The 14,266-nt window shown below is 40.6% G+C and overlaps 1 protein-coding gene across 2 annotated transcripts in view; it reads right to left on the reverse strand.

Annotated features, from left to right (window-relative positions):
- SBNO1 (strawberry notch homolog 1) overlaps positions 1-14,266 on the reverse strand; it is a 72,226-nt gene that overhangs the window by 8,702 nt on the left and 49,258 nt on the right. For both annotated transcript variants that reach the window (XM_089662011.1, XM_089662010.1), the window contains 7 exons: positions 12,038-12,137; positions 11,743-11,817; positions 10,094-10,240; positions 9,903-9,997; positions 8,969-9,061; positions 5,537-5,674; positions 576-652 (listed from right to left, as the gene is read on the reverse strand). In XM_089662011.1, coding sequence (XP_089518137.1) covers positions 576-652; positions 5,537-5,674; positions 8,969-9,061; positions 9,903-9,997; positions 10,094-10,240; positions 11,743-11,817; positions 12,038-12,137 — 725 coding nt within the window. The remainder of the gene's footprint in view (positions 1-575; positions 653-5,536; positions 5,675-8,968; positions 9,062-9,902; positions 9,998-10,093; positions 10,241-11,742; positions 11,818-12,037; positions 12,138-14,266) is intronic.

Here is a 14,266-nt window from a genome sequence, read left to right on the forward strand (position 1 = left end):
AAACTAGGTCCAATATGAGCCAAGGACATAGAAAATGCTTTGTGGCTAACCAACCCAGAACACTGAAGTCTCAAAGATCCTCCCAATGCACAGCCTAATGGCCAATGGAATGAAAAATCTAGGCTGCCATGTCCAGTCCAACAGGGGCCATTTACAGCAGCCTCCAAAGCAATGGCTGAGGATATTCTGATCTGGATAGCTGCCATGTAGAAATTAACTCAACCAGTGATGAAGCATGGAGTTTTTCCTGGAGTTACCAAAACCATAAAAAAAAAAAAAAAATACTGGTATATCACAAAATCTTTACTGAAACAATCAAGGAAAAGATAGTTATACTTTTTTTTTCAGTAGAGCTTAGGAAAGGAGTCCAACATTCTAAGACCGTAGCAAAAAACTGTAGGCATGCTGGGTTGAGTAGCTGTTATACAGGGGCTGGCTTATGAGTTTATTTGCCCGTGTCCAAACCTCCTGTAGGATGCACTATACCCCAGATGTTTCTGAATACTTGTCCTCCCAAATAGATGATTGAGAAATATTTAATAAATGACAGCCATGCATTTGCTGAGGTTACTCACCAATAAGCATGTGTACATGTTTCAGCAGAAGACGTATATTGTTCTTTCCAGTGAGCATAAGCATCGTCAGAGAGTACCTGGAAAATGAAAACAAATACCTTTACTACATAGATAAAATTAAACCAAAAAAAAACCAAAAAACACCTGATAAATACTTTACCTCCTAAGCAAAAAAAGAAAAAATCCCATGTAACCCAACAAAAATGTTACTAGGACTATCTCGTAGTCTAAACACTGGCCAAAACTGAACTCCCTTTGATACTTTCTACACCATGCCACTAGATGTGAAAGCACAACTGAACGCTCTGCGTTACTGTAATGCAATCTGGCTGCATAATAATACTCCTTTCTTTTTTAGTTGCCGGCATAAAGGGTTAAAATACCATGTGCTGGCAATACCTTGAAGAGTCAAAGTGGAACAATTACCAGTGCTCTAGCTCCCTGAGCAACACTTGACTGGAGAGGGGGGAAGAGGCTGACCCACGAATCACATAAAATTAATAGAATGGATCTACAGCTGCCCAGATCACTGACATAAAAGCCAGGCACTTGTTTAACCTTTTAAGATTTTGGACGTGCTAGACATCATCCAAAGGAGCTGAAGAGGTTAAAGTGATACTAAAGTCTTTAAAAAAAAACACAACAAACACACCATGGTATTATTGCCTGTTCTGTGCAGTGGTTTTGCACAGAGCAACCCAGATCCTTCTCTTCTCTAGTCACCTGCCGGTGCTCCTGGTCCCTACCTCCTAGTCGGGTGCCAACGGCTCCCACTGCTGCCTCAGCCAATCAGGAGTGAGTCCTCAGAGAATCAATGTTCCTGTGGACATCGCTGAATAGGGATGGAACTCAGGTAAGTGTTAGGGGGGCTGCTACACAGAAGTTTTTTTACCTTCATGCATAGAATGCATGAAGGTAAAAAACCTTGAGCCTTTACAACCACTTTAAGGCAGCCTGTATTTTAAAAAATAAAATAACACCACTAATAACACTAATTTAACACTAACAATAACACTAATTTAAATTATGCAGTTTTAATTGAAGATTAACCACTGAATCCAATATGTATATTTTTACTGTTTGTCTAATGCAAATTACAAAGACATTTGCTACAAGGTAGGTTTAAAGAAAACAAAATGTTTTATGAAATGATACAAAAGTACACAGCTTCACTTAAAACATTCTGCTGAACAGCATTTGATGAAGGTACATTTGTAGTTCGTGCTATCGCATAGTCTTAAATCCATATATTACATCAAACCTCCATACAGTCAACATTACAACAGACCAGACAAAACCAATATACAAACAGGTTGGTCTATAATGCATTAGAAATACATTTTGGCCTCAAAGTCAAACACACAAAGCAAGCTTCCCAGGTCCTGTGTGTTTAGGACCATTCCCATAAGCTTAACAGCAAGAATAAAAAAGCAATCAGTAATTTATGCAGCACTGCAGCCCCTTATCACATACAGTGTGTGTATGTCTGTCCTAGATCTTAGAGGAAACTAGCAGTGACAGCCTATGTATTTCTGTCAGAACAAATCTGGCTATGAAAAAGATAGCCACTTGTTAGTCTCTGGCTCCAAAAATTGAAACACTGACTTAAATAAACATGCAGAAAAGTGAAAATGCATCTGCATATTTTTTTTCAGGCCAGGCAATGTCAATGAAAAAAAAGTGTTGGAAGCCAATGAACCAGCATATGCTTTACAGTTGTCAGGAGAAATGAATAATGGCAGGCACCATATTTCTTGCTATAGGTTTCCTTTATTCCTTGATAAAAATACCAAAAAACAGCAAGCCATGCTGTAATCCTTTACGATTAACTTAAAATAATAATGGAATAGGTTACTCGCCATAAAATCCCTCTGGAGTTCACTGACTGCCAAATGGGTGCCATGTCCATCAATGAACTCAGAAAAACTTTACGGTAACAAAAAAACAACCCCCCCCCCCCCAAACATTTTATCTTACGTTCATTTACAGCCTCCTCTCTATAAATGAGCAAACAGATGCCCCAAAGCCATAATGAGGGGTAGGCAAATCAATTAACAGAAAAAAAAAAAAAAAGGGAGGTAAAAACTCATGGCAAAATGCCAGCACGTCGAACAACCCCAAGAGGTGCCCAGAAATCCTAAACAACCACCTATGAAACCTTGGCACTCTAGCATCGGGGGATGCCAACACATCAATTTTATAGAACTTCGTAAACCTGTGCACAGATGACCAGGTCGCTGTCTTGCAAACTAGAGAAACAGACGCCTGATGTCAGAATGCCCAGGAGGCACTAACTGCCCTGGTGGAGTACACTGTAACAGGGAAGGGAGGTTCCTGCTCTTTAAATGACATAAGCTTGCACAATAGTCTTCCAAAACGGGAAATAGTGGTAGAAGAGGCCACCAAACTCTTCTTTGTACCATCTGTGAGAAAAATCGGACCTCTGAAAGGAAGCCATCACAGAAAAGGAACACGCGAACCACATCCAGAGCGTTTATAGCCACCTCCTTGGGGTGAAACAGCTGACACAGAGAAGGAAGGACAATGTCCTCATTTAAGTGAAAATCTGACACCACCTTTGGCAGAAAAGGGAAAGGTCGAAGCACCACCTTCTCCTTGTGTAAAATAAGGTAAGGCAGCTTACAGGACAAAGCTGCCAACTCCAAAACTCTGAGCCGAAGTGAAAGCGAGGGCAATAAAGGAAAATCTTGAATGCTCTCAAAGGGGGGGCTTCTGAAAAGCTGACAGCACAAAATCCAAGTCCCACGGGGAGCACACAGGGGGCACCACATGACGAACCCCCTGAAAGTGCGAACCAAGGAATGCATGGCCAAGGGACGCTGAAAGAAGACAGCTAGAGCAGAGACTTGACCCTTAAAGCGTGCTCAGTTTCTGATCCTGACCACGTTGGAGGCCAAGACCCGAGCCCCCGAAAAAGAACGAGGATGGAACCCCAAAGCTTCATACCAAACAGCACTCTTCAGGTGCCAACTCTTCCGTGAAGTAGACTTACGAGCCTTTAACAGCCGGAATCACTAAGCCAGACAGACAGACTCTTGTCCTTCAGAACCTGGCTTTCAATAGCCACGCAGTCAGAGCCAGCAACTGTAAAGCAGGATGGAACACTGGCCCGAGACAGAAGGTCCTCGCAAAGAGGCAGCGGCCAGGGAGTGTCTACCATCAATCACACCACATCAGCATACCATGTACGGCATGGCCAGTTTGGAGCCACCAGAATAACCAGAATCCTTTCCTCTGACTGATTCTTCGTTTAATACGCAGGATAGAGGATTGGAAAGGTATAGTGAGATTGTACTGATCCCACAACGCCACTAGTGCATTTGTTGCATCCGCCAGAGATCTTGACACTAATCTTGGAACCTTTCAGTTGAGAGTCCCCCAGCAAAGGCAGAGCTGATGGAACACCTCTAGGTGCAGGGACCACTCACCCTGATCCAGCATCTGACAGCTAAAATAATCTGCTTGCCAGTTTTCAACCCCTGAAATATGTACGGCGGACAGAGCCGAAACAAACCTTTCCACCCACCCCAGGATGTGAGATGCCTCCAGTGCCGCTGCTGCACTTCTTATGCCCCCCTAATGATTGACATTGTCCAACTGGATCCGGATCGGCAGACCCTGAAGGTGATCCATCCGATGAGTCAGCGACAACCGGATCGCCCGAAGCTCCACAACATTGATGGGCAGCCAAGCCTTTTCTGGAGTCCAGCAACGCTGAGATGAGTCTGATCCCAAGACTCCGCTAGTTTTAAACTAGTTTGTTACCATTTCAAAACCACCAAATGGAACCTGCTGATCTGGGATGTCTGTAACCCAGAGAGAAAAACAGATATGTGACCAAAGAAGCATGGCGAGATGGAGGAGAGTCAGGCTGCACAATGGCAAGGTTTTTTTTGGACAAAGACAATTTTCAACGGTAGACAAGGAGATCCCTCTTCAGTCTAGTTACAATCCAGGGAAGAAAATGTTTCACAGGTTACTTCAATACTGCCTCATTATTATTATATTATACAGTATTTTTATATAGCGCTAAAAAGGTTTGCTCAGCGCTGTACATTATAGTGAAGGACAGAACATGAGACAATACAGTAACAAAACATGAGGGGGTCAAGGGCCCTGCTCTTTCGAGCTTACAATCATTCATTTCAGGGTCTGCATCTCTAGGACCAGCAAATCAGGATCCCTCTCTGTTTGAAAAACAGGAGGAGTAGTAGAGGCTACTTGTTTTGGTCCCTGGACAAAGACAGCTGTAATAAGGCTGTCATCTGTCCAAAGAAATATGACAGATGCAGAGAATTCTGCTTTAGTCAAATAGCCTACATGGTGCATGCGAGACAAAGCTAGAATCAGATGCTTAGGCCAGGGTTAGAGCTGATGCTTGCTCCAGTGCATGGGACGCAAGGTCACTTTAAACACTGAGTGTTGTGTAGGCTTTCAACAGAGACCCTAAAAGGGGTCTTAAGGAACGGAGTTCAAAATCGAAGGACCATGGTCCTGGACCTGCATAGCGCCCTGCAGGCAACACTAAGTTGCACCGAGCACAAAGGCGAACACCTATGCAGGGCCCATTGCCCAAAGCAACATCACAGGCTGTCCACAAAGTTTGGGTCCAGGTACGACTCCCAAGGTTTTACCATGCTTGTGCTGATCCAGATGCACTGCTTCTATGCCGACATTAGAAGAAAGTGAGGGCTTGATTGCAGGAATATAAAAGAAAAACAATAAACCAGTTAAGCTAAGGGCGATTTTCTCTGTCAGACACTAGCACGAAACTGAGGACTCAAGGAGTGAGGTAGGATTAAAAGGGAGGCGTCCATGGGGCATGTCTTCTAAAGCTTTGTCAGTGTCCAATCACCTGAATTTCTTTCCCCAATCGATGTGTTTTACAAACACTTAAAATAGCCTTGAAATATTTGTTAAAAGCAAAAACTCAAAATTACCTTCTTGTATTTCTTTTTCAAGTCTGATAAGGTTTCTAGTTTCAGCTGCTTTCCAGTATTGGGTCTGTACACAAGGAAAAGTTTCTTTTTTGGGTTGATCTCTTTAACTAAAATTGCAGTTTTCTTATTATTTCTGATCTAAAAAAGGAAAAACAAATCTGTTAAATCAAATTGCAAAAGGAAACATATCTAAATCTTAAAATAGTATAAAAATAATCGCGTCTCAATCTGTGACTATATAACATCACATTCCCTCCTACATGGTATTAAAGCAGCCCTGTCATGAGCCAAACAGTGAGGCTGCCATTACAGATCAATGGCAGTTGGCAGGCCACCATATTAATCCTAAAAATTCAAGACTAAGGCACTGACCAAGAAGCAGCATGCAGATGATTTTCTTGACCTGGGTCAAAGTCATCTTAACAGCCAGACAATTAGGAATGTAAAAAAAAAAAAAAATAGAAATACGGGGACTGCCACATCACCTTTTTTATTTTTATCAAAACAGGTTTCAAACAGCATTGAATATAGCAGGAAAGAGGGTCTAACAACCCCTTCTGGAGTTTTGTGGGTAAAAGGACTGTGGCATGTGTGTGCTGAGTAGAAGGGAAGTATGCTCAGGGTTTTTTTGTTTTTTTTACTGTACACCTTTTCGCCACCCCCACTGCTGGAGGAGTTTGGATTCCTGTGTCCTTTGATGAATGAGAAAGAAAAACACCTGTTTAATCTGCCAGAAATCCACTGCTGTCCTATGATGTTGTAGTGTTATCCCAAGTGATGTCATCAGACCTGTCACGTTCACATTTGTTAACTGCAAAACACTCCCTGTATCAGAGTGACAGCACTGCTCCTTCATAGATACATTAAGTGAGCATTGCTACCATAGAGCAAAAAGTGTGTAACAGGCATATTAACCAGGTAAAAAGCCTGAAAAGAACATCAATGCAGCCAGCACCTCTAAGAAATGGTAAGTAAATACATTACATGTTGGTTCTTGTATTTAGAATTGGAAAAAGGTGAAGGTTCTATGCACAGCCTGACCAAAGAATTTGCGGGGGGGGGGGGTATTTTTAAATGAATATGCTACCCTGCCCAGGTTCCTCACCACCCCACTTCCCCAATTTGCTACTTTTTTAAAAAAAAAAAGAAGTTAATTACATACCTTATTTAAAATTTAGTAATATCAACTCATCGCTGCAATGAAGGCAGATCATGCTGTACATGGCTTCCTGTAGTCCTGTCAAAAGCCATAACCCCTAACTCAAGCAGTGGGCTTGTTCTTGGGAAGAGTTAAGCAAATATCAAAATGCTTTGATGAATGAATGTCAGCCTGGAGAAGTAGTCATTCCTAGGCCTAACGTTTGATGCAGACTAACCTAGATAACACCAACATGTGATGCTCAGCCTCTATAATTGGAAGAACTTCTGGCTTGAGCATTAGATTCTTCCTATGATCCTTCACGCTTTTTTGTTTTTGGGCAGATAACTCAAAACCTACTATAGCTGCCATGGTAATAGGCAGTGTAATAGATAAAACTCAAAATATTAAAATACAAGGACAGCAGATAAAGATCACTGGCCTGCTGTTGATGTGAGAGCTGGCTCTCACACATTTAGGTAATAGAGTACAGCAGGGCTATACTACATGGCATAAAGAAAAGTGAAATTTTTAAAAGAACAAAGCTATGGTTCTGGCCATAGCATACACCCCTGCAGCAGAAATATTTGTATATACAGTTGTGTTCAAAATAATAGTGTGTTGAAAAAAGTGAATAAAAGCTCAAAATCCTTCTAATAGCTTTTATTTCCATACACACAAATGCATTGGGAACACTACACATTCTATTCCAAATCAAAACATGAAGAAAAATATATCAAATTTGTGTTGTTCCTCTAAAAAAATTGAAGAAAAGTGAATATTAGACTGTTCAAAAAAATAGCAGTGTTTGTATTCTTCTTTACAAACTCAAACATTCACTATATAAACTGAAAAGTGTTTGAAGATTTTGCTTTCCTTTGAATCACTTAATATTTCGTTGTATAAGCACTGTTTCTGAGAACTGCTGTACATCTGTGTTGCATGGAGTCAACCAACTTCTGGCACCTGTGAACAGGTATTCCAGCCCAGGATGATTGGACTACATTCCACAGTTCTTCTCCATTTCTTGGTTTTGCCTCAGAAACTGCATTTTTGATGTCACCCCACAAGTTTTCTATTGGATTAAGATCCGGGGATTGGGCTGGCCACTCCAGAACGTCAATCTTGTTGGTCTGGAACCAAGATGTTGCAAGTTTACTGGTGTGTTTGGGGTCGTTGTCTTGTTGGAACACCCATTTCAAGGGCATTTCCTCTTCAGCATAAGGCAGCATGACCTCTTCAAGTATTCTGATGTATTCAAATTGATCCATGATCCCTGGTATGCGATAAATAGGCCCAACACCGTAGTATGAGAAACATCCCCATATCATGATGCTTGCGCAACCATGCTTCATTGTTTTCACAGTGTACTGTGGCTTGAATTCAGTGTTTGGGGGTCGTCTGACAAATTGTCTCCGGCCACTAGACCCAAAAAGAACAATCTTACTTTCATCAGTCCACAAAATGTTGCGCCATTTCTGTTTAGGCCAGTCAATGTGCTCATTGGCAAATTGTAACCTCTTTAGCACATCTTTTTTTCAACAGTGGGACTTTGCGGGGGCTTCTTGCAGATAGCTTGGCTTCACATAGGCGTCTTCTAATTGTAACAGTACTCACAGGGAACTTTACACCTTCTTTGATCTTCCTGGAGCGGATTGTTGGCCGAGTCCTCGCCATTTTGGCTATTCTTCTATCCATTCGAATGGTAGTTTTTCGCTTTCTTCCACGTCTTTCAGGTTTTGGTTGCCATTTTAAAGCATTTGCGATCACTTTAGCTGAGCAGCCTATCATTTTCTGCACTTCTTTATATGTTTTCCCCTCTCCAATCAACTTTTTAATCAAGGTACACTGTTCTTCTGAACAATGTCTGGAACGACCCATTTTCCTCAGAATTTCAGAGAGAAATGCACTGTAACCAGCATGTACACCATTTGCTGCCTTCCTTCCTTAAATAAGGGCAATAATTGCTACCTGTTTTTCAAAGAATGAATGACCTCACTAATAGAACTCCACACTGCTATTATTTTGAACATGCCCCTTTTAATTAGTGATTCAATTACACAGAATCAGCAGCATGCATGTCATGACTGTTGGGTCTGTCGAATTTCTTTTACTCTACTACACCTGCTAGTAAATTATTTGCCATGTAGAAATATCATTTCTACCAAAAACAGTGATTGATCAGGTTAGTGATGTCTGACTGCTATTATTTTGAACACAACTGTACTTACACACTGGTAAAAGAAAACCTGTGCCTGAATTTTTGCTTTACGTGGAGAATTAATAACGCTTACCTGCTGTGACAAGTAAAAGCCATCTTCTGGTCCACTTTGCTCAGCCCATATTTTAGTTGCATCTTCCCAAGACATTCCTCTTTCTACACTTATCTGTACATAATAAAGAACATGGGTAAAGTGGTAGTAAATCGCATCAAAAATAAAAAACGTTCCCTACAAGGCAATAGCATAATGTACTAGTATGCATAGCATACTAGCACAATATGTAAAATGTACCATAAAACAAAAGCCCACCAGCGGTGCACTGTGACCACTGTAAAGGCTTCCATCTTCACCCGGCGTTCTTTCCCGGTTCGCGAGCTCCGGCTATCTGACTGGCTAAGCAGCGATGACATCTCTCCCACGCATGCACACAGGAGTCACGGGCCACGGCACAGTGCTCTGAAGGAATGGCACAGGTATACCGTTCCTTCAGAGCACATGCGCAGCTAAAAATTCCCCGAATATCACCTAAGCAGTGCACGCTTAGGAGATATTAATTTTACCAATAGGTCAGCTTTATTATAATTTTACGTGTAGATAACAATTAACAAAGTGGTTTTACTACCACTTTAAGAGCTGTCACTATGGCCTTCTGGGTATCTGAGAAGTATACATGCACAATGTGTAAAAATACAAAGTATATGATTTCAAAACTTTGCTAAACTTTAACATTATAGCAATCTCAGATTGCTGCAATTAGAAACAGCTGACAAAGAACAAAGTCTTTTTGGTGTGTGCCCACCTGTGACATAAGGCCATTGGGAGTCAAGCTTTGGGTCTGTACAGAGAAGAAAAAGCCACACCAAGCACCATTATTTCACAACTCTTTTCTATTTGCCAGTCAGGAGCATACGAACCCAAAGAAACTAAACACACACACAGATTTTTAAAAACAAACCATTTTTTTAAAACAGTACAAGCTACCCTATCATTTTTAACCAGAACTTACTGTGTACAATTCTACATGGCCTGAAGTGGAATATCCCGGTGTCAGGAACTTCTTAACTTCAGCCTTGGAAACCTTTTCATCCCCAGAGCCAAGATCTGGAAAAAAAAAAAAAGTGGGAAAAAAAAAAATGGTTTCAACAGTACAGGTGTTTTAAAATTCTACAAGTATGCAAGTTAAGCATTTTTGTGTACCTAGAATTCCCATGTCATATCTGCCATTTTTCTTTGCATTCTGTATAACAGCATTGAGTGTGTCAGAGAAGTACTGAAAGAGGGCATTCTGTTGGTGGACTTCCATACCCAGAATACGGTTAAGAAACTTCCCAATGTTGTTGTAATCTGTATTAAAAAAAACAAACAAACTTTTTTAGAACCTAAAATAAATTAATTTAATGTATACATTGTGCAAGACCAGTGAAGTTATGGGAGAGGAATGTTATCCCATTCTTGCCAGATATAGGATTCTAACTGCTCAACAGTCCTGGGTCATTTTATGTTTTGGATGTTGAGTTTTGTATTTTTCATTTCAAAATGCGTCAAGTATTTTCAATTGGTGAAAGTTCTGGACTGCAGCCAGGACAAATAGGCATCTGGACTCTTCCATTACAAAGCCATGCCATTGTCAATAGATGCAGTATGTAGTTTAGCATTGTCTTGCTGAAATATGCAAGGCCTTCCCTGAAAATGGTTGTCTGGGTGGGAGCATATGCTGCTCTAAAACTTAGATATATATATATTTTTTTTACAGCACTGATCCTTTTCCAGAGGTGCAAGCTGAAAAGATTGAGTGCTGATAATAAGCTGGAAGGTCCTTCTGCTCTTTAGTCTAGAGGACGCAGTGCCCATTATTACTAATAAAAGAAAAAAGTTAATTTTTGTTCAAACACAAACAACAGTTTTCCACAGTCTGCAAAAGACCATTTAAAAAAAAGCTTTGGCCCAGAGAAGACAGCAGTGTTTTTGGATCATGTAAATATATTGCTTCTTATTTTGCATGAAATAGATTTCACATGCATTTTAACTATGTTAACAGACATTGATTTTTAGAAGCATTCCTGAGAACGCAAGCAATGATGTCAATCACAGAATCATTTCTGATTTTAATGCACTGCAGTTTCAGGGCCCTAATATCATGGGCATCCAATACTGCATGTTGGCCTAGTCCCTTGTGCACAAAGATATCTCCAGATTCTCAGAATCTTGTGATATTATGTACTGAAGATGAGGATATATTTAAAGTATTTGCAATTTTACGTTGAGAAACATTCTGAAATTGTTCGACAATTTGTAGAAGCATCTTTTAAAGATTGGTGAACCTCTGCACACCTTTACTCTACTCTAAGACATCGACTCTCTAAGATGCCTTTTTACACCTAATCATGTTACTGCCCAGTTGCCAATTAACCTACTTTCAATATTTCCTTCCAGCTCTTCCTGGTTAGTAGCATTTACTTTGCCAGATTTTTTATTGCCGTCCCAACTTTGAGAAGTGTTGCTGCCATCAATTTCAAAATTATCTCTTCTAAAAATGGTACCTTCTCTCAGTTTAAAAATTTGACGTTTTCTATTGTGAATAAAATATGTCCTTGTATTTGTGTAAAATCTATAAAAAACTGAATGCAATGATTTGCAAATCTCAAAATACTCAGTGTCCCAACTTCCTTGGAATTGTGGTTGTACAAGTAGGATAAGCTGAAGGGCACGATTGCCCTACAAATTTAAACAGCTACTTTATTTTTGGTATTCTGACAAATATGTTATCAAAAATATCTTAAACATTCAGAGTTACATTTTAATATTGTTAATAAAAGCTTTTACATATAAAACTACGCAAAATATACCTTTATCAAGAGTCAAAATTCCTGAACGGTCTTCAACATTTATAAGCCCAACGCCAATTAACCCTTGACGAACATCTGAAATTGAACATATAGAAAAAATATTTGTTCTACTTCGAAAAGCACAGAAAACAAAAGCTGAAGAAGTTTCTAATTTTTAGAAGTGCACCAAAAAAAGGAAGAGACTCGAGAGCTTAGGTTTTAGACCAGGCATAAGAAAGATTTACTCATATAGCTTTTAAAATTATAGTTCTAAATCATTTAAATTGAGCTGATCACACAGTGTTATATAACTCACCTTTGAAAAAGTCACCAGGATAATCTGGAGGTGGTGAAACCAAAGGAGCATCCAAACTCACAATTGATTTCATGACAATCTCCAAAGCATTTCTTCCATACTGCAAGAGAATTACATAGAATTAATAACTAACGAAAACGCATAACAAATTATCCTGGTTATTCAGCTTTTTATTTCATTTGTCTGTTGTTCAGAAGCAGTGGAGTGCTAGTGTAACAAAACTACACTTTTAGTGAATATCTTGGGAGCTGGTCTGGAGGCAAGTATTTCACAGTGATAGTTAAACTAAGGGGTTGTTAGAGAAGCCGTCTTAAACATTCCTTTTACAGCATCTATGTTGTACAACTACTTGAAATGGAAAAATGGGAATTTTGACTTGACTAAATTCTTTATCTTACAGTAGAGGACTTTTAGTCATAGACCAGGGGTTACATGTGGCTACCTTCAGCGACTGGACACTGGCAACAGCTTTACTGGGAACACCACCAATGCACCTTGATAAAACCCCACGGACTCAGTGGGCCTGCAGTTTTGTAGCAAATAAGTGACAGAGGGGAGAGATCTGTGTCCTGTACTGTACTCAAGATATGAAATTTACAGGTAAGCCAAAATTTCCATCATCTTAAGTGTACAGTACTGGACTAGTTGCAGACGATGGGAAACCTGCAAGCAGTAAACTGTGGGCAACAATATAGTAAATAAAAGCAAACAGACCCACAGAAAACAAGGTTCAACAGGACCAAACACTCAAAAGTACACCTTAAAGCACCTTACGTCCAAAGCTCACATTAGTAGAGATCCACCTGGTATAACTGAGAAGGCAAGAACAAAAAAGACAAGGTGGTAGCCTTCGTAACCCATGAAACAAATGCTTAATGCTGTAAGGCCTAACAAACACTGACAGATCTGGTGGAATGAACCTTGGTAGCAAAGGGAGGGACACATTCCTTGAGGGCATAAGCTCTGGAAATGAACTGGCTGAACCACCTAGCAATGGTAGAAGAGAAAGCAGGATGCTGCTTTTGGGACCTTCAGGGAGGACAAAGGGTCTACACCTAGCTTACTTCAGAAAAATTGAGTCCCTCTAACTGCTCTGAACACATTTAGGCAGTGGAGTGGAATCTGTTTGGTATGCTTCAGGGCAGGGCACAGTGAAGCGAGAAAGCACTCACTGATGAGAATTGGAGACCCATCTCGGGAAGGAAGTAGGGTCTGGGTCCAAGGATCACCTTGTCTATACAAGATAAGTTCCTTACAATAAAGGGCTGCCAACTTCGAGAAACGCTTGGAGGTAACAGCTACTAAATAGGTCATCTTACTGGTGAGATGATCCCACAGGATATCCTGAATTTGTTCAAGGGGAAGTTTTAGAATAACCGAAAGCACAAGATTCAGAGCCTAAAAAGACATGTGAGGTCTAAGTATGGGACTGATATGAGCAACGTCCTGTACAAAGGTCTTAAGAGTTCAAAAGGTTTCTGGAATATAATTTATAAAAAAAAAAAAAAAAAAAAAAAAAAGTAGAAATGTGTCCCTTTAGAAACCTAAAGCCCAGAAGGGGGTCCAGGTCAGACTGGAGGAAGGCTAGAATGCAAGTAACAGAGAACCAATGGTAGATGCTGAGAAAAGGTAGTTCTTTGCCTTTAATAATGTGGGAAGAAGTCTGAAATGCCCCTATTTAGGACCTGGGTTTCAACAGCCATGCCACTAAATGCCAGAGAGCAAGAAGCACGATGGAAGAGAGGGACTTGTGACTCGTGGTCTGGCCTATGTGGAAGAGGCCATGGCATGTCCAAAGTCTCCTGGGCCAATCTTGCACAATGAGGATCATCAGAATTTGTTCTCTATCTTGTGAAGTGAGGAAGAATCCTCACTGGAGAGAAAGTATACGCCAATCTAACCATGGACCTAAGAATCATCAGGACATCCACTGAAAAAGCAAGGGAATGCCTAGGCCTGGCCACAATCCTTGTCTAATTTTTTTGTTTAATCTGGAGGCCATGATGTCCACATCTGACATTACTCATTTCTGACAAGGGATCAGGAAAATCTCCAGATTTAGGTACCACTTACCAGGTGTTGCTGAATTAGGGAGCATGCCTGCCAATTTTCCACACCCAGCATATAGAAAGCAGAAAGTGTTATGGTTCTCAGGAGAGAATCCGGGTCGCTTCCTTCATGGTAGCCGGATTTCTGGTACCCCCTTGGAAATGTACGTAGGCCACAGCC

The sequence above is a fragment of the Staurois parvus genome, unplaced genomic scaffold (assembly GCF_062004578.1).
Source record: "Staurois parvus isolate SC_StPar_1 unplaced genomic scaffold, SC_StPar_1.0 ptg001418l, whole genome shotgun sequence".
NCBI classification, from domain to species: Eukaryota; Metazoa; Chordata; class Amphibia; order Anura; family Ranidae; genus Staurois; species Staurois parvus.